The sequence below is a fragment of the Mustela lutreola genome, chromosome 7 (genome assembly GCF_030435805.1).
Source record: "Mustela lutreola isolate mMusLut2 chromosome 7, mMusLut2.pri, whole genome shotgun sequence".
Classification (NCBI taxonomy): domain Eukaryota; kingdom Metazoa; phylum Chordata; class Mammalia; order Carnivora; family Mustelidae; genus Mustela; species Mustela lutreola.
This window is the reverse complement of record NC_081296.1, coordinates 45,347,978-45,368,351: the sequence shown is the minus strand read 5'-3', so window position 1 is coordinate 45,368,351 and position 20,374 is coordinate 45,347,978. Positions and strand designations below refer to the sequence as shown.

At 43.2% G+C, this 20,374-nt stretch overlaps 1 protein-coding gene and 1 long non-coding RNA gene across 2 annotated transcripts in view; one reads left to right on the top strand and one right to left on the bottom strand.

Moving 5' to 3' along the window:
* Positions 1 to 384: 384 nt before the first annotated feature.
* Positions 385 to 9,674, bottom strand: POLR2M (RNA polymerase II subunit M). The gene is made up of 4 exons (XM_059180621.1): positions 9,430 to 9,674; positions 6,872 to 7,516; positions 4,299 to 4,503; positions 385 to 2,550 (listed from the first exon to the last, which is right to left on the bottom strand). The coding sequence occupies exons 1-4, from the start codon at positions 9,540 to 9,542 to the stop codon at positions 2,404 to 2,406; spliced, it is 1,110 nt and encodes a 369-aa protein (XP_059036604.1). The 5' UTR covers positions 9,543 to 9,674; the 3' UTR covers positions 385 to 2,403.
* Positions 9,613 to 20,374, top strand: part of LOC131835860 (uncharacterized) — a 26,062-nt gene continuing 15,300 nt past the window's right edge. Inside the window, exon 1 of the long non-coding RNA XR_009355391.1 lies at positions 9,613 to 9,966. This is a non-coding gene — a long non-coding RNA (uncharacterized LOC131835860). The remainder of the gene's footprint in view (positions 9,967 to 20,374) is intronic.

The window sequence follows — 20,374 nt, the reverse complement described above, 5'->3', positions numbered from 1 at the left end:
CCACAGTACAAGACACATGGGAATTTAATATCCTATAACGACAGCATTACAAATCAGTGGGGAAATGGTGGTTTATAATATTGAACCAATTGGTCAACTCTCTGCAAAAATTAAAATTAAATCTTACCTTATATGGCTTCCCCAAGAAAACCTGAGATGGATTAAAAATTTCCTTTTGAATTAAAGAGAAGTATAAAAGTGAAACTTTTAAGAAGTCCTAGAAGAAAGTAAAGATGAATACGTATCCATCCTGAGGCTAAGGCAGGCATGCTCAGACGTAACCACAAAGACTGCCTTCTGAAGAAAACTACTACACTGAGACACCACAAACTATTACAAAGAAAATAACACACTAAAACAAGAACATATGACAAAAGCTGGACATCTTAATTCATCAAGAATTTATAGACCAATAAAAACAGCATATTGTCCAAGAAAATACAGTTAAGATATGAATAAGCAATGCTCAAAAGAATGAACATAAATGGTCAACAGACATGAAAAATCACTCACCCTTCATTAAGCAAAGAAACATAAATTTAAAAAATCATCCTTTCCTGTGATTATTCAGTTAGCAAACACTTTAAATAGCCATTTTCAGTCCTGGGAGTTTGATATTGCTTGGAGAAACATAAAGGGACACAGTCTTTGTGGTGAGTGATATAGATCAAGAATCTCAAAAACTTAGCTATACTCCCAACTAGCAATCTCACTTATAGAAAGGTATTTTCTGGAAAGAATTTTTGTACAAATGTGATTATCTTTTAAGATGTTGATTGCATTGTTGATTACAGTTTACGCTGTAACAAACAAACTGTTAAACAATAAATTAATTTTAAAAGTTAGGGCACACCCATAAAATTGAATATTCTGGAGCTATCTAAAATGCAAAGTATCTACTAATGGGAAAATGTTTACCATACATAGAGCAGGCTATAAAACAACTGTGCCGTATGACTGCATTATTGAAAATAGAAACATATGGAAGAGTATGTAAAGTAGATATACCCAAATCTTAACAGAGGCACTCTCTGGGTGATCTGACGACAGGGGACTGTGTGTCCACGCATGGGACGCCTTCCACATTACTTGGCTTTCCAGAAATGTATCATTTTATTCTCTAAGGAATAATTCTATGTTGTGAAATCCATTTTTTATTGTTTTTTAAAAGGAGAAATAATGAATTTGTTAGCTCAGTGTATTTGCACATTTTTAGGGGGAGGGCAGAAGGGTGCCAGGGGAGGGGTGGGGGGAGGGGATGGAAAGCACCAGCCCTATCTGGAAGTCCATGCTGGAAAACCCAGCCCTTCCTGGCACTCCTAAATGTGTTTGCAGGAAAATGTCTTATATGAAAGTCTCTTTTAAAGCAAGTTAAACTTAATTAAACACCCATAAAACATCACCATTAACACTGTGAAGTTGCTCTAATATTTTATTCTTCCTTTCAGCACTGTTTAGAATCTCTAACATATTAAACAAAGAAATCTCTGAAAACCATGTAATCCTTGAAAAGTACATAAATGTGTATACATATGAGACTGAGATTTCTGTAGCCTATATATGGCTCTTGCGGAGTGGGGAGAGGCGGTGTATTGACAATTCAATTGTAGTTTAAAAAAATTTTGTTTTCTTACCAAACTGAACCTGTCGCCTCTTAGAGCAATGAACTCAAGTCAGATCAAGCCTAAGAACAGCTCCTCCCTTCACCTAGTCACCCTAGACTTTTCCTGTATCTTGTGTCACTTTGGGCAAATATGATCATCCAGAAAGACCGTCCACCCTCCAGCACCAACTAAAAGTACTCCTATTCCTAATAAAAAGGTAACATTCTTCCTAAGAGAAGACAGAAGAAGGAAACAAACATTTCAGAATCCTCTAGGAGTGTCTTCCTAGGTATTTCACATCCAATTACTTCATTAACCCCATGCAAACATGCATAAAATTTTCTGGGCTGCTCTCTTCATTCCTTGAAAAAGGAAGAAACTTTATGTTCCTAATTCATTTTAGGTGATGCCTGGGGCAACCAAGTATTTCACTGACAGACATGTAATAAATGTTATTCCACAGAGGTAAGAGCCAGGAAAAGAGCAGTTACCTGCTTCATTTGGCTTAGAAAAAAAAATCCTGTGCTTACTATGTACTAAAATATCAGACCAACACACAACATACTGCAAAACTTTAATACAGTATGGTTAAAACACAATATTCAAATATTAAACTTTTTAAGCACATGAAAGTCATCTTTTGATAAGACAAACTGGGCTGTTTTTATAGCTACCTTTGTGTAACTTTAAAAAATTCCTTTCCTCGACAATGTCTGACACCGATCTTGATACGTGTTTGAAAGTCTGATGTAGGATCATGACAACTCAACAAGCAGAGATTTACATCCCACTGGCATCTTCAGAATTCATCTCCAGAGGACTGATCGTCGTCTTCATCCCTCACTTCTCGGTACTTCCTTGAAGCCTCCCCTTCGGGATTATAGCTCTGCATCTTAATGTTCAGTCTTTCAGCTAATTTTTGTGCTGCGAGTTTGGCCTGCATCTCCTTAAAAAAAAAAAAAAAAAAAAAAAAAAAAAAAATCAAAGCAAAACGTTACATATTCACATCCTTTCCATACAATTTTTTCAGCAGGAAGTCATTTAAAGTGGAAATAAAAGGGCATACAGCTCCCTCAGTGCTCTCTCTAGCAGTGTGCACATCTTGAATTGTGCCTACCACGGATGGGCGGGGCAGGCAATGCTGGTGAGGGCTACGGCCTGCCACAGTCGTGGTCAGACGTCCATTCACACACAACAGTGCACTGAAATACCCCACCTCTGCGTGGGAAACCGAAGAACCTGCAGAGCACTATGAGTTACAAACATGAACAGAGTTTCAAGTATGTGGACACATACATGTGTGCATACACACTCACACAGCAGTTTCAACTATCAAGTGTCAAAAATCACTAATGCTGTGTGGATTCTCCAAAAAAGAATCTTCTTTCCTCAATGAAACCATGGCTTTCAGGCTTGAGAGTTGTATTTCAATGTCACAATGAAATCAAGAAACCAATACTTTAAAAAAACCGACTATCCCTCTCCAAATTAAGTTCCCATGAAAATTACTGTGACAGAAAGTCCAAGCAAATTTTAGACACTGCCAATGTGCTCGCAGATACCCAATGAGAGGACCACAGGCTGATGGCAGGTGGCAATGCCCATTTTCAATCTGGCTCTTTGCTTTTCTCATGCTTTTGCCCCTACCACTTGAACCTCTTGGTGTCTTTCCCCTCAGGCCATGAATATCCTGGAGACGCAGGACTGAAGTGGCAGCTAACAGCACTCTGTCGAGGAAACTGGTTTCCAAGGAGTTGAATTCAACCTACAGATATCTCAGGACAGGCACTCAAGATCGTATAAATAATTTAAAAACCTGTTCCCCAAGGGGAGCTTCCTTGCTACTCAAGGAGGCAAAATGGCTTTTAAAAAGGAGTGCCTTGAAAATGCCAATCCATGCCAACTGCGCTTCGGTGAGAAGCCAAGTCTGAACAACAGCCTGGTTTTGTCTTGACTGGCATCTACTACCTGATTAAAATCTACGTAAGCAAGTCTACGAAGCTAAGCTGCTATTCTGGGGGAGGGTCAAACTATTACTGTAAGTACATTGGACGCTTTCTTTTCTCCCTCCCTTCTTCACCTATTTTCTCCCATCTCATTATTCTATACACAAGCTGTCCATATACACGCTTAAGGTGCAGAACTCCCAGATCTTTGAAGTAAGTGCTATACAAAATGAAGTTATTAAAAGCGGCGATTCTTCTGTCTTCACGAGGGCCTGCACACCATGCTTTTAAGCTCCGTGTCCAAATGCCTGTTGGTAACATCACACCACTCCGATGTTACGCTCTTCCCTGTCTGGCAGGAGACAGAAACCTGGAGGAGGTTCCCTGATTCTTGGTTAGCTTCCACCACAGAGACCCTCTCACATGGGGCTTACGAGGTGGAAGACAGAGAAGCATGGCTCCTGCTAGTCTGACAGCATGGGCGTGAGACTGGGGAATTCTGCAGTGGTCTTCCCACATTTCCTGGCAAAAACCACTCCGCTGTTGCACGTAGCTGTGATCATCTCCAGCTGTGTCCTGTGGTTCTAGCAACTTGAAGACTCTCAGAAAACCAGAGGCTCACATCTGAGAGCTAATGGCAAGAGCTGACCATTTCTCAAGCACCCTTCTATTAAGTCCTATCCTCTGTGAACTTCTGATGTAAATTCTGACTTGGCAGCATTTAAGAAACATTTAAAACTCTACATACCTCATAAGTCTGTTTCTGTTGTTTCTGAAGTGCCAAAGATTCTTCTATGGAGAGCAGCTGTGCGGGCATATGGTGAAGTGGCAGAAGTCGGGCTGCTGTGACATCATCAAGATGCTTCTTATCCCTGAGCTGCCTTTCTTCCGAGGAGATGGGAGACCCTCTTCTCTGCCAATGACTAGATGAATCATTCTGTTGTGAAGGTAATCTGGAGGGCAAATTTGTTATATCATCAGACTATTTTCTTTTTATAGACACATTTACAACATTCCCACACAGAAGCAGCCTTTAACCTTAGCAGTTAATTATCCTACAAAGGTAAACATAAGTAGTTTCCAATATTTATATTCGTAAAGACCCTTCCTGTTTTTAGACGTATTTACTCCAGAAACAGGAGTATTTAACTTGGCACCTTTTTGGAGAGTAATAGGACAATCTACTGTTTCAACAAATAGGGAGGCTGATAAGCTCTCTGCATTATCCTTTGTTCTTACAACCTTACACTTGAACTGATGCCATCTTTCCATCTTTCCCTTCCAAAACGTGCGCAAATGGGCTTGCTGTCCAGTAAACAAACTTGTAAACTTGTACACAGTTTCCGTGCCGTAATACCACCTGTAGAACACTCAGCAGAGGTGGTGTTCACACTATACATACTGTCACACTGAACAGAAAGGAAACCCTAAGTTCTAATGGAAGACAGGGAAGCTGTCAGAAGTTTTTAAAGAGTGAATTTTGAGGAATCTTGAAATAATAAATGCTCACCATGTAAATGAGGGGAGGAGGGCATCCCAGTGGGGAGTGAGGGGCAACACGGTGTGGCGCAAAGGGAGTTCAAGGGGTGGTGTGCAGAGGAAAGGCCGTGAGGTAAGGCTGGCAAGTAGACCGGGCCCAGTCCTCATCAAGGAGTTCTGTGTAATGGGTCAGATCTGCACTGTACGAATTTCACTCTGAGCAGTGGAGGAGATGGACTAGATGAATTAAGCCTAGAGTCCAGACCAAGCCAGTTTTAGCCCAGGAGAGGGAGAGCCTTCACTCTGAAAGGAGGATGCATAGAGATGAAAATCAACAAAATATACTGTCGGTCTATATGGCTGGCAGATAGGGAGATGAAGCAAAAGACACGTTGGGAGAAAAAAATAAAGTGGCGGCACTATGAATTTAGGGAATATGGGAGCAATCGTGGGAAGAAATGCGTTCTATTCTGCACATGGTTAAGTCTGAGGTGCCACAGAACACCCACAGGGCAGGTTTCATGGTAACTGGCCATGTAAATCGGAAGCTCTGGAAACACTTAAGCTAGAGGGAGGTAAGAGGCAGCTACCAGCACCCAGGAAATACAGGGTGCCCAAAGGCACAGTGGAGGCCAAAGATAGAACAGAAAAGGAGTCAAAGGCTGCTCACCCATGGAATCTCTTGATCCACACGAGTCCAGGCCCAGCCTTTCCCCATCTGCTCTAACTACACGGGAGGCCTCTGGCTCTCCCCACTCCGGCTTCTGGCTAAAGCACCACAGGAAAGAACCAGGGTCAGTGTATCCTCTGACTGACTAGATGCTGCTTCTGGTTTTCTCTTCCTGGAAGTGAGGAAATACACCTCACTGCACACAAGATGAGAGGTTACTCACTTTGTACATCAAGAGTACAAACATTACTTTTTATTCCTACCTAAAAATTAATGTAATTCATCTTCTTGGTTTTTCTAGAGAGAATAAAATGTTTTCAAGTTAAAAAAAAATGGCAGGGTTACACTTTAAAGACTCTATAATAATTCTCTGAAAGTTTTAGGTATTTCTAAGTAGAGCTTCTCAGCTTTTCGAAGAAAAGTAGTAGTGATTCCACTTTGTGCGTAATGTAAGCCTGGTAATTACAGACAGGTAGGCTAAATACACTGGATAAAATTCCTTTCTCTTCAAAGAGCTTTTCTTTCTCTGGAAATCTCAGAAACAAAACTATGACAAGGAACTCAGAAGCATGGTTCGTTTACCCTCCTGCCCCAATCTGTTTTTCAATTTCTTTAACCCCTTCCTAGCTCTCTTCCCCCTCAAGTTGTTATGATACAGTTCAATGTTCTTCCAAGTGGGTAGGCCTTGGGTCTTCACCTAGATCCTGAATTCTTTGAGGAATGGGATCTTTACTTCTGTGCCACCCCAGCACCAGTTCCTTACCTATAGTGAGCATACAAACATCTTTCACTGTCAAGTCCATTGGCTTCTAAAGCTCCTTTTCCCTTAGCTTACAGTCTAATCAAAGGGGGAGCTACATACCAAAAAATTATTGTGGAAAATAGTCATAATAAATTCTCTCTCCGGGTTTAATATCAAATGTTGGCTAAGCCCACCCTGAACTCTAATACTCTACCTGCTATTTAAACCCATTCAATCATTTGGCTGAAAACCTAAGTATTTTTCAACACAAACCCTCCATCCAGTCAGGCTATTTCCACAAGATGCTCTTTGCTAACTATAAGTAGCTCCCACACAAAAAAAAGTCCACTGAACTGACAGCATTCTTCCAATTTTTTGAGTTTAACAAATAGTATGTGCCTGTGACAGGCCTGTTTCTGATAGTACTTACACATTAGTTTTAAATTTATGTAGTAGGGGTACTGGGTTTTTGGCTCGAGTTTCTAGCACTTCCATGAAATGAGGCTTCTTCTGTGCCCCACTATCGAACCTTGCCAAGTTCTCAGCACTCCTGTTCTCTTCTGAGTACTCTTCACCTGAGTCCACAATTGTGATCCTCTGTAACCTATTAATAAACAGGCTGTCAGAGCTGCTCAAATTATCTTCTGCTTGACTTGAAACATGATGCTGAAGGAGACGCTCACCAGCTGCGCAGGAGGAAGGCGCGCTGGCTCTGCTACGGGAAGCTGGGCACGCGCTCACTATGTACTCAACTTCGGGAGCCTCTTCATCGCCTTCGTGAGGAGGATGTACAAGTCCCCGCTGCTGGGAGGTGGTTTTAGATGACTCGGTGTTACTTACAGAGGAAGAGCCACAGACTAGCGATGAAGTATCAAGTATCCGGTCAGAACTCTGGGCCGTTTCAGTGTCCACATCAACAACTGCAACTGCTTTTTGCCGTAGCTTACAGTCTAAACTAACAGGATGAAACAGTCCACTTTTTCCTCTAACTTCACATTCGGCAATGGCAGCTTTCACTTTGGCAACAGAGTCTAAGATCTTTTTACCTTTGTCGGGCAATTTGCAAATGAATTTTCTGTTGAATGGAAAAAAATGAAACAAATATGTATCTGTCAGAGCCATGTTTTCAAACTTGAGATATAAAGAGAGAGCATTATCCTCAAAGTGAGAAAAATCTATCTGTAAGTCAAAAATCTGACCTCCAACAGCCTCAGAACAGGAATGAAATAAGTCGTCATCTAAAATACCCTAAAAAAAAAAACAAAACAAGGGGATGCAGGAAAAACATCCTTCATATGCCTAATTAGAATTTCAGCAGAAGTATCTTAAACATATAATACTCTTTAATATACTCCAAAACTTGCAGTTTTTAAAGTGAGATGTCCAAGACCTTCGTGGGGAGGGGAGGTGGATGGTTCTGCAAGGCCAGAATTATTTTTTTAATAGCACTAAGTCATAACTTGCCATTTCCACGTTCATTATCTTATATGGGTACAGCAGAGATTTCCAGGGGCCACATGATATGTGGTATCATTGCTCTGATGGCTCATGACTGTGTATTCTTGTATTTTAAAGATCTCCCACCTAGAATTCCTTTTTTTTTTTTTTTTTAGATTTATTTTGAGAGTGAGAGAGAGAGCAAGTGAGCATAAGTGGGAAAGGGAGAGGGAGAGAGAATCCCAAGCGGACTCCATGCTAAGCATAGAGTCCAACTCGGGGTTCCATCTTGAGTCTGAGATCATGACCTTAGCGGAAACCAAGAGTGGAACGACTGTGCCACCCAGGTGCCCCTCTCACCTGTAATTCCTAACACACCAATAAACATCAGTAGATGTAACACACATAAAACAAGAGCTCCCTGGCATGCTCAGTAAGTCTTAACAGTATAAAGGGGTCCTGAGGCCAAAAAGTTAAGTCCCTGCTATAGATTAAAAACCCATTCTCACAAAGTCAAAGTACTTGCCCTACGAGAAAGCTCCTAAATGATCATTTTTGCTGAATGACTTAGGTTTCTTTTCAGATTCTCTTTTCTTTATCCATATAAGAAACGGAGGGAAGAGTACACCTCTGGCTTTTTATTCTTTCACACTACATTCCTTCCCACAGTTTCAACATTAACATCCCTCTGCAGTTGAGATTCCTGTATGTCCTCAGCCTTCTCTCTCCGGGTCCTCAAGACCACTTCTCCAGTTTTTAAGTACATATAATTAACTCTCCCCTCAACTCAGCACCCCCTCCCTAAGTGAAATCAACCTCAGATCTATTCCCCAATTTTTGTTCTTATTAGTGGTTCTCTATACAAGCTGGAAACTTCAGCCATCTCCTTCATCTACATATCCAAATTACTCCATGCCTGATGTAGTTTTCCCAGTCCCACAACCACCCTTCTACACGCCCTGGCTGGGAACTTCTCTGAAAATACCCTCCAGCTGTCTTCTGTCTTTCATTCCTTCAAACCTTCCTACACCAAGCTGCTCCATTAAGTTTCTTTCACGTTCATTGTATTGCTCAGCTGCTAAAGTCGTTAAGACTGCCAGCTAAATGAGACCAACTTTTCCTGCTTAATACAGCACTCTGTGTCCCATTCTTTCGCTTTCCTACAGGTCCTAGATGAAACTGACAAGATGTTTTGGGGACGACAAGGGCGGCAAGGGAGGCTGGGGTACACGGGTATTTAGGATACAGACCCTCTCTTCAGGGAACCGTCACAGTGGCCGGGTAATTAAAACAAGGAGCTAAGGGAACAGCTGAAACCCCTAAGCTGCCTTTCCGCACGCTAACCATCCGCACGGGCCGTAGGTACGTGCCAAACCAGGGCGCAGCCGGCTTTAAGGCTGGAGGCCCTCTACTCGCCGGCGGGATCGAAACGGATCTGAGACAAGGTCACCTTCCACGGAAAGGAACCCGGTATGGAGGAGGGGAAGGAACGCGTCCCAGGGACACCGAACCGAAGAAGCCTGGCGGTGACTCGGCGGGACCCAAGCTTACTCGTTGCGCAAAAGTCTCTCCTGGCGCTTCAACATCTCCCGCAGCTCTGCCAAACTCCGCCGCCCCAAGTCCTCGGGAACTTGGGGCTCGAAGCCGCGGGCCAGCGAGGACATTCTGCGGGGGCTGAGGCTGGCGAGGCGGCGGGCAGTCGGTTTCCTCAGCAGCCCCCGCAGCTAGCGCCGGATCCGCCGCCGGCGTGGACTCCGAGGTACGAGCGGGAGCCGCCATTTTCCCGGAAGAACGGGTCTTCTTCGAACCGAATCGAGCTTTATTGAAACACCGGAAACAAACACGGGCAAGGAGAAGGGGGGCGCCGGGAGGAGAGGGAAGGGGCGGAAGTTCCCGCGGTTTGGGGGAGGCGGTGGGGTCCCGCCGCGTTTGGGCTCGCGTTTACGCCGGTTGTGTTTTCTCCGTTCGTCCGCTCTTCACGTTTATTCAAAAAAGTGTTGGCTAGCGCCGCTGTGACCCCGACAAATATCCACGAGTCCTGCCGTTATGGAGTTTACCGAGGGGTGGAGGGAGACAGACATTAATCCGGTAATGATGAAACAGTATAATAGTAAGATTGGTATGGGCACCAGGGCAGGTGCCTCTGAGAAGGGAACTGTAAGTCGAACCTGAGCGATGAGTTGGTTAGCCGTTGGTGTAGTTGGGGGAATGTTCTGGACGGGGCTCGAGAGGCTTTGGCCCGGGGTGCTGCCAGGGCTTAATGACGTCCTCAGAGTTGGAGGGAACCTTGTGGGGAGTGTCAGCATTTCTTAATGGGACTCTGGCATTTGGAGCAGGAGTTTTCATCTGTGGCACTGCCTCAGGCATTGCGAGACATTTGGTGTCTGGCTTGCGCCCGCTAGTTTTGTAGGCATCCCCAACTCGGAACAATCCAGAACGCCTTTACCTCCCCCACCGCCCCCCACTCTCAGTCTGCAGGTACACACACATTTCCAAAGGCCTGCAAGGGATGATGGTGGGAGGTGCTGGACAAGCCACTGAGAACCCCTCCTTCATCATTCCCTGTTTCACCTGTAGAAAAACACATAATCAATTAAGTATTATCAGGGCCCCAAACTGAGTAAGTGATAGCGCCAGATTTTCACTCAAACTCCCAGCTACTCTTTCTACAACACCTATTTGAAAATCTCCTTCTTGGCCTTATGCCTATATCCTGATGTTTAAAATTGTTGAAAGAGCCTTTTCAGGCTGTTAAGCAGAGTACAGCAGTGTCAAACATCCCAAACAGCTCTTACTTCTCTTTACAATTCAGCTACCAGAGCTGTGTCCCAAAATAAAGAATAGGAAGCATACAAGAGTCCCAACAGCTATCAGTTGGGAGGTTGGGACACCCCGGTAACCTACAACACCACCTCCCCATTCTTTGATATGGAAAACTTAAATTTTCTCAATCCCATGTGAAGTGCTATAATAAACAGAGCAGCTCCCTCCCAGGCAGACTGAAGCTCTAGATAAAATCTGAAACCATGCCAGGGAGTACAGTTTAAGTCATTTCTATAGTGTCCCAATCTAGTTCATTCTGATCAGGTTAACTGAAGTATTAAAATTCTCAGCATAAGCCTTGCTTTCAAAGATATCAAGAACCTGCTTCAGCCCAGCTATATAAGAGATACTTGAGTAAGGCCTTTGAGTCAGGTAGTTAGTTGGCCCCCAGCAAGCTCCCCAAAGCCTCCCTCAACCTGTCCCTGGGCCATAGCTGGAGGCTTTTATTAACCCAACAGTGGTGAATCCCCATCTTCTGGTCCTAGGCCACAGGTGTCCTCAAGGCAAGGATGCCTTCTTTCCAGACTCCGAATTTTGAATTTTGCCCCCTACTGTTTTCTTCTTGTGGAAAGCTGTCACTTTACCCTTCACCCATTATAAATCTAAATTCAAGCCTCATCTTCTCCCTGAGCATTCCTAGGTTATTCCAACCCCAATTGTTCTTTCTTTTGAGCATAACTATGCCTCTTAGAGCTCAAATCTCCTGTTACGCTTCTCCAGTTGTGTTATGCATGGTGAGTTCTTTTTCCTTTCTAACAAAGTTGTAAAGTCAGGGAGTTCTGTCAGGGAATTATGTGTATACTTTTCTGTCTCTCCTAATGCGTACAGCAGGTATTAGTTAGTGGAATCTCCCTCTCAATTTTTCTCACAGCCTTTCTCTCATGTTCTTCTTAATGAAGTGTCCCTTTCATATGTATAATCGTAAGCGTTTTATGTATAAGTATCAGCCATAGTGATTGTGAAGATATTTTCAGTGCTATGGGATAGGATCTTTCATACAACCTAGCTTAGAACTTCAAGATGTCCTAATACAAATGTCAATTTTTAACAGCACCCATGCACAAACTGACTCGTTTTGTCACCAACCAAGAAGTTTGGCAAGTGAGGGAACAGCACCGTAAAACCTAAAACCAGGCTATTTGTACTTCAGTATGAAAGGTCATGTATTCTATAATCCATCAAACAAAGGAAAGATAAGTTTTAGAACAAATTTTAACAGCAATGTTGGGGGAGGGGGCCTTATGTAAAATGGAGACATTTAACAAAGAGAGAAACAACAAGTACCATAGATTTTAACTGTCTACTTGAAAGGAAGCCCACAAACCACAGGCAGCTAATCTCTGCTGAAGAATTCCAGTTGATATCAAGAGCCCATCTGTTAAAAGTTGAATTTAGACCAGCATTTTTAGTTTTTGTCTTTGGGTTTCCATGCCCTTTAAAAAAGTCTAAGTCACTTTTCCAGTGGTACTTGGATGAATATCCAGAGTATTAATTATCCTCAGAGTAAGCTAATGAATTTGACTATTAGCAAGAAAAATTCAAAATGGAGAATTAAAGGAGAGGATGATTTCATTATGTGCAGTGCTGCCAGGATGACTTAGCCATCCCATTGCCACCAAGCCTTAAAGGTGTCCTTTGCGTGCAGTTTAAAAGGACAAAAACAGGCGCCTGGGCGGCTCACTCAGTTAAGCCTCAGACTCTTGATTTCAGCTCAGGTCATGATCTCAGTCAGGGTCCTGAGCTCAAGCCCTGTGTGGGGCTCTGTGCTGGGGAGGTGGGGGGGCAGGGGGTGGAGCGTGCTTAAAATTCTATTCTCCCTCTTCCTCTGTTCCTCCCCCCGCCCCACCCCACCCCTATTTGCATGCACCTGTGGTTTCTCAAGAAAGGACAAAAACAAACCTGGGAAAGATTTCCATTTGTCCTTAGAGTTGAAAATAAAAATTAGAAATCAGTTGTAAAATTGGTAGCATTGATCCTCAGAATCTCCAGGCTGCTCTTCTCTGTTTTCTTCCACTGATTGTCAGGCCACAAACTGGCCGTGGTATGCCTGGGGTCCACCAGAATGGCGGCAAAACTATTTCTCATGCCACATGTTCTTACGATGTGAATTTAACCCCCGCCCCCCAAAAATGGGATTGGTCCTCCTGATCCTTGAATCTGGGCATGCTTATGACTAGAGCAAAAGTGATTTTTCCAGTCTTCGTAGTAAAAAGTAATGCAGCTTCTGCCTAATTTTCTTGGGGTGCTTACTGTTGGAACCCAGCCAGCAAGCCAGCTATGCAGAAACCTGAGTTTGTGTGGGTCTTTGGTGTTTTGTCAGCCTAAACTGGGGTTTCCACCAAAAGGGAGCATTAACCACGAGATACTCGAGTGAACAAACCTTTGAATGATTCCAGCCCCCGACTAGAACAGCCTTCTAGGCTCCCAAACTGAGGCCTTGACCTACAGAATTCGGGCGCATAATAAAATGGTTGTTGTTTTATACCTTTAAGTTTAGGGTGATTTGTTGAACAGCAGTAGAAGCAGGAGCGTTAATCAAGATTAATTCCACCAGCTGTGATCTGGATCCCATCTATATTGCCTCCTTGGGGATCTCATTCATTTGTTCACTCAACAAATAATTACTGTGTGGGGGACACTATTCTAGACTTTGGAGGTATCATGGTGAGTGAGACAGAAGTCTCCTGCCATGCTGAAACTTACATTCTATTAGTACTAGTGTCACCTAGAGAGTTAATACAGGTGGATGTTAAGGAGCGATTGGGAGGCTACCTTGACTGAGGTGATGGAGGGTGACTGAGGTTGGTTTTTCTGAGGCCATTTGTAAGCTGAGACAAGAATTAACCATGGGAAAGTCTCCCATGTAGAAAGGGAAGCATCCCAAGTAGAGGGAAGAACAAATGCCAAGGCTCTAAAAGGAGAGGGAGCTTAGCACGTCCAAATAACAGACAAACAAAAGGCCAGAACTAGATCTTTCAGGGCTTAAGCCCGAATACGGAGTTTGAATTTTGCTCCGAGAGAAATGGGAAGCCATCTGTTATAGGCAGCCTTCAGGATGGGTTCCCAATGGTCCTGCCCTATGGTAATCCCTTCCCATTAAATGTGGAATGGACTTACTTCTAACAAACAGAACATGGTAAAAAAATAAAACAAATGGTGAAAGTGGCGAGGTATCACTTCTAAGGTTAGATCATAAAATATTTGAACACACATTTCACTGAAGGTATATGAAGAAGTAAGAATATGAAAGGTGAGCAGTGTTATTATCCATTAAGAAAAAGCAAATTAAAAACCCAATGAGAGAGCCTGCGTGGCTTAGTTGGTTAAGCATCTGCCTTTGGCTCAGATCACGATCCTGGGGCCCAGGGATCAAGCCTCCCTCAGCAGGGAGCCTGCTTCTCACACTCTCTCTCTGCTGCTCCCCCCACTTGTGCTCTCCCTCTCTCTCTCATAAATAAAATTTTAGAAACAAAAATATAGTGAGATACTACAACACAATTATTAAAATGTCTGAAATGAGGGACGTCTGGGTGGCTCAGGTCATGATCTCAGGGTCCTGGGATTGAGGCCCCGCATCAGGCTCTCTGCTTGGTGGGAAGCCTGCTTCCCCACACCCACCCCCCTACCCCGCCTGCCTCTCTGCCTGCTTGTGATTTCTGTCAAATAAATAAATAAAATCTTAAAATAAAATGTCTGTAATGAGAAAGATTGACCATACCAAGTGTTGGAAAGGATGTGGGACAATTGGAACTTACACTGCTAATGTGAACGTAAAATAATACAACCCCTTCAAAAAACAGTTGGGTAGGTTCTGAAAACCTACCACGTAACCCAGCTATTCCTCTGCTAGGTCTTTACCCTAGCAAGAGAAACAAAAGCCTGTCTGTCTGAAGACCTGTATGTAAATGTTCATAGCAGCTTCATTCGTAATAGGAAACGGAAACAACCCTACATCTGTCACTAGGTGAATGGATAAACAAATCAGAGTGTGTCCATACAATTGACTACTGTCCTCCATGCAGCAGCCTTAGTGAATCTCCATTATCCTGAGTGAAGCCAGGAAGAGTCCGGATTGTAGAATTCCATTTACATAAAATTCCAAAAGATGCAATCTAATCTTTAGTGACTGGAAGTAGATCAGTGATTGCCTGATGATGTGGGATGTCAAGGGGAGGCTGCAGGGAAGGATTATGAAGGGGCGGTAGAAAACCTTCGGGGGTGATGGATACGTTCATTATCTTGATTGTAGCGATGGTTACGTGAGTACATTCATTTCACGAGTCACACCTTATCCCGTTTTACACTTAAAATATATCTGCTGCATGACAGCTCCGTTATGTCCCAGTGAAGCTGTTAAAAGGACCCCCTCTGTCTTCCACCCTTTTCTCTGTTTTCAAGGCTAAGCTGCCTAAAAGACTTGTCGGCACCCTCTGACTCCCATTTTCTCTGCTCACCAGTGCCATGAACCCTCTCACGTCGTCCTAGCCAAAGAAGCAAGTTTCAGTCTCTTTCCTCCTTTGCCGCCTCTGGCCTGTTGACCACTTCCTCCTCCTCACAACTCTCTCCTAACCTCAACCCCCATGCTACCAGTTTCTCCAGGATTTTCGGCTCTGGTGGTTTTTGCTCTCAGGCGAGAATCAGAGCCAGTGTTAGGACCCTCCCACCTGGATGTTCCAAAGATTCTTCCGGTTCAGCTCCTCCAAAGCTGAACTTCTGTTCCCTTCCCCCAACTCACTCTTCCTTTTTAAAATTCCCATTTAATGGCATCCCCGTCCACCTAGTTGCCCAATCCAGAAACTAAGTATTCATACCCAGCTAGTCTCTTAACTCAACCCCACCGTCTAAATACCTTCTTTCTGGATACTTCTCCGTCTTCCCAGCGCTTATAACACCTCCTCACATACCCAGCATTGCCTTCATTGCCTCTCTCTGAAAGACCCGCGGATCCCCTTACCCAAGAATCCAACACTGCCACTATCGTCAGCTAGCTACAGTTTCTCAGTTAGCATAAGCTGGTCATAAAAAGAATGTTAAAACTTATAGGCTATAGTATAATTCTGACCTGGGGTCCTTCATCTCCAACTCCTTGAGTGAACTGCTCTAACAGTTCCTAACAGGTATCCTATCCTGGCCTTATCTGTCCTTTTCCTTCTAAGTGCCGTTGGATAGTTTTCTTCCTTTAAAAAAAAAAATAAAAATAAAAAAATAAAAATTTTTTTTTTCTTCCTTCACTTGGGATACTGATGAGGGAACACCAATATCCGTGTAGCAAAAACTCGAAGTGTTCATTCCCTACTTGTTGGGCCTCTCAGCTCCCGGAGATGGTCCCCCCACCGCGCTGGCATCACCGCACAGTGGAGGTGGGGAGCACTGCAGGGGCACACAGAGGAGCATGCCCAGTCTCTCTGCCTAGAATTGTCAGTGGTATATGGTCACAGTGACAGTGGCGGGTGATGAAAGCATAAAGGAAAAATGTAGCCCAACTCCTGTCAGATGGAACCTGGGCAGCAAAATGACGGTTCGTGGGAGGTGAGTCCCACAAGAAAATGGAAAGGAGTGGATAGGCAGATACTTGAAGCAGACAAAGTCACTGGGAACAAGGATCACCGAAAAAGAAACTTTTATTACTTTTATGTGTCGGTTGCCTAGGTTATGGTGCTCAGATGTTTGGACAAACATTATTCTAGATGTTTCGGTGAAGGTGTTTTTTTGGCTGAGATGAATGTTCACATCGGTGGGCTTGCCCCCCATAATGTGCGTGGGTCTCCTCCAATCAGATGAAGCCCTTCGTAGAATAAAGACTGACCTCCCCTGAGCAAGAAGGCATTCTGCCAGCAGACAGCCTTCAGACTTGAGCCGCGCTAGTGGTTTTTCTCTGCCTCTCCAGCCTCTTGCCTACCTGCAGGGATAGGCATGTGAACCATATCTCTGAGATTCATTTTAAGGAATTGGCTCCCATGATTATCTACACACATGCTACTATATCTGTCTCTCTGACGAACCCTGCCTGATACAGAGCCGATAGCATCACTCTGTTAGGAAAATCAAGGGTCCATCAGGACTTCAGAGGGAGAGGGCTGACGGAGGAGAGGGCGGGCTGGCCTTTGCTGTGCTGCTTGCTGTGTCCTGGGCATGTGAGGGAGACATGGGAACCAAGAGTCATAACCACGGTTGAAGCAATTTCTTTTCTTTTCTTTTCTTTTTTTTGTTTTCTTTTGTTTTCTTTCAGCATTCATTTGGGAATGGAACATGCTGTACTTTCAAACAAACCATAGTGGCTGTAGCTAATGAAAATTAATAAAGAATGGTAAACCTTAGACTTCATGGTACAATAATGTACCGTTCACCAAACCTGCTCCTCCAGGCAGTCCCCACCTGCTTTCTCTGATGAGCAGAGAGCACTGGAGACTAGCCCCACTTTACAGAGGGAGACACGAGTGCTAGGACCTCCTGCCACTCATCCTGTGACTTTGTCCGTCCCTTGGCACAGAGCTTTCCAAATAACTGGCAGGAGCCTGGCCAGTCAGGGGAGAGAAATGCAGAAGGCAACAGGGAAGTGGAATCAGGCATGAGAAGAGCAGAGTGGGGGTGTGTGTGGCGGGGACACGACACCAGTAAAGAGGGAGACAGAACAGTGGGAGGGGCCGCAGGGATAAAGTTTCTCTGCACAGAAATCAGAAACAGAAAGCTTCATCGGGAGCCTTATGCTGGGAAATAACCCGATAAATTCTTCATTTCCCTTCTAGCTCTAAAATTCTATACTACAAAATGTCACATTTCCCCTCTTTGTATTTTACTGTGATCCCACTGCAACAAAAGGTTTTCCTCAGCTACCCAAGGGCTTAGGCTGTAAAATGCATGTACTCCACACTAAAAGTAAATTCTTGCATTACTTATCCAAACTGTTTGAAATGAGGAACCAAATTTTCAACTCCTATCTCCCTCTTTATCAGCAAATAGTAATTTAAAGCCATTTACTGAGGCTGTGGTTACCAGGGAACAGACTGTGGCCTATTAAAATTAATCCTGACAGAAGATCCTTGCTGCTTTCTCCAAGCACATTCAGGCCATTGGTTTATGAACAGGATGAACAGACGGCCCATCCCAGAGGGCTTGAGGGAGGAAGCACGTTAAAATGGACGCCTGCATCTTTGTTTGCTCAGCTGCTTGGAAAAACTAAGACTGAGGGAAATGGGATTAATCAAGGGGGCAGTTGCCCATGGAAAAAAAATAGGAAGACTCTGGTGAGAAAAATCCCAGCCAAACAAGGTTCAAGTTGAAGGGAAAGAATTCTTTTCTCTTCAGACTTTCACATGGTTGAGTGTTATTTGGTGACAAATCTCCCATTGCTGGCCACCATGGTGTTTTATGATCTTTGTGATAGTGTGGGAAGAGATATTTTAGGGGGAAAATAATTAAATGTTTGATTCTCAAACATTTCATGTAAGTTTACCTTTAATTAACAAACATAATGAAGATTATTGGTTAGTGATTGTGATTGAATAACATCTTTCTGTGATTTTTTTTCCATGTGCACAAACTCAGGAACCAGAAAAAAATAGTCTTATAAGATCACATGTACTGCTCTGTGGCGCAGACTGTGGGCACAGCGGAGACCCCTCCTCTTAGTTTAGGAGAAAGAATCTTGTCAGAATCAAGACAAATTCTTGACTTAAAATATCTTCCCCTACCCTTGACTCATTTCACTTCCCTTTGACACATTGACTGAAATTCCAGCAATAAGATTACTGCTTAACAAGGATTTTTCCTTTGAGATCATAGATAGGCCACAACCTATTTTGATCACAACCTATCAACCGTTTACACATGAGTATGAATTGGTTCCAAACCACTCTCTGACAAAAGGCTAGTTGAGGTGATAACCTACACTAAAAGAGTGGAATTTGATAGGGGAATTTGAAAGAATTTTGAACAATCAGAGAGGAAGAATAGACCACAGAGAGTATTACAACAGGGTATACGTAGCAGGAAGACTGCAGAGGACCGCCTATCCAGGATTTGGAAAAAGTGGAGATCAGGGCAAAAAAGGAGAATGTCAAAACCAAACTTCTCTTAGAATTGGTCCATATTCCATGCTGGAGGGCACACCTCCTATATGTACATGGACTTTGTCCCACGTGTGTGGGAGTATACGGTATACCAAAAGATGACTATAAAATAACTTCATTAAGAAATACATTCAGATATGTTTATACTTGTGCTCAGGGAATATGTTATCCTATATTTATCAGAAAGTAGAAGAGTAAGAAGGTAGTTTGCAACGTCACAAAAGAGTGAGATGGTATAATTTCAAGTGCTTCAGGGGAGGGAGTTCAGAGTTGTGCCTTTTACGGAGGGGAAGAAGAACCAAGTCTCTACTACAATGTCAGCACACCATATATCTCACTCTTCGGAGTCTCATGTCTGTCAGAGGCTCTGAAATAAAGTGGGGCCGGCAGGAGGATGGAGTTAGAGAAAGCTGAGTGTGCCTTTCCTCTCATGAGGCCTCGCCAGAATCCAGTGTCTGATCACCTTTAATGTTCTGTCTTGCACGGAAAGGAACACAGCTCTGAAAAGCTTCAACTACAGGAAGAAGGGGGGAGGTATAAGGAACAGCCATGGAATACATAGGAGAATGATTCAGAAGAAGAAAAAGTCCTTGATTTTTCTTCCTAAAAATTTAGAGGAGAAGACAGTTAAGCCTAGTATCTAGGACAGCGAAGGGGATCCAGATCCAAGAACTGAAGGGGCGGTTGTCAATCCCCAACCGTGTTTTTGTGGCGAGGGGGTTTACGTACCATTAACTTTGTGGCCAGTCCGTGAATTTCTCTGGGTCTCTGTTTTCTTCTGTTTTAAATGACCGTATTGAACCAGACAAACTCCAAGATGCCTTTCAACACTTAAATTATATGATTCTAGAATGATTAATGTTATGATACATTCTTTGGAAACATCTGCATCTATTTAAGCTCATAAATGTTGAAGAAATATTTGGTATGCAGTAAACCAGGAAGCAGGTAGCTCCCTTTAAATAAATACTCATCCAACATTGATGACGTTTCAGGTTTTATCAACCCTTGCTGTACTCCCATACTTGCCCATATCTTCTGGATTGGATAGTGTCTTCCATCACCTAGAATTCTTGAGCTTAATTTAATTTTTATATCTAGTGGTTGACATCTCTGAGTAATTTAAGATTGTTTATGAGGTTTAAAAAAAAACCCTGAAGTTGTCAAAATAGTAGAAGACAAGCAAACTGTAATGAATGATGTGGGAGGAACATCATTTCAAGCAGACTAGAGGAAAAGTGCTTTAAAAAGTACAAGTGTTGTCTTTTTTTTTTTTTATATAATGCATAGGAAAAAATAGATAATATAAATAAAGGGTTGCAAATTGTGGGTCTGTGGCCTCATCCAATCTACAAATGGATTTTTTGTTTTTTTTCAGAATTGAGTTTCTCAGAATCATGAATTTGAGTGACTTTAAGATGGTGTGTACTTATCATCTGGGTGAACATTCTCCCAACCAGCCTATACCAAACCTTTGCACCTCTGTGCAGACCCTGGGCACCAGGGCATTTGAACTTTGCATGTGTCATGCAAGTATAAATGAAAAATTTTGCCCAACATTTTTCTTTTCTGAGAGGCTACAATTAATCCTATGGAAACATCCT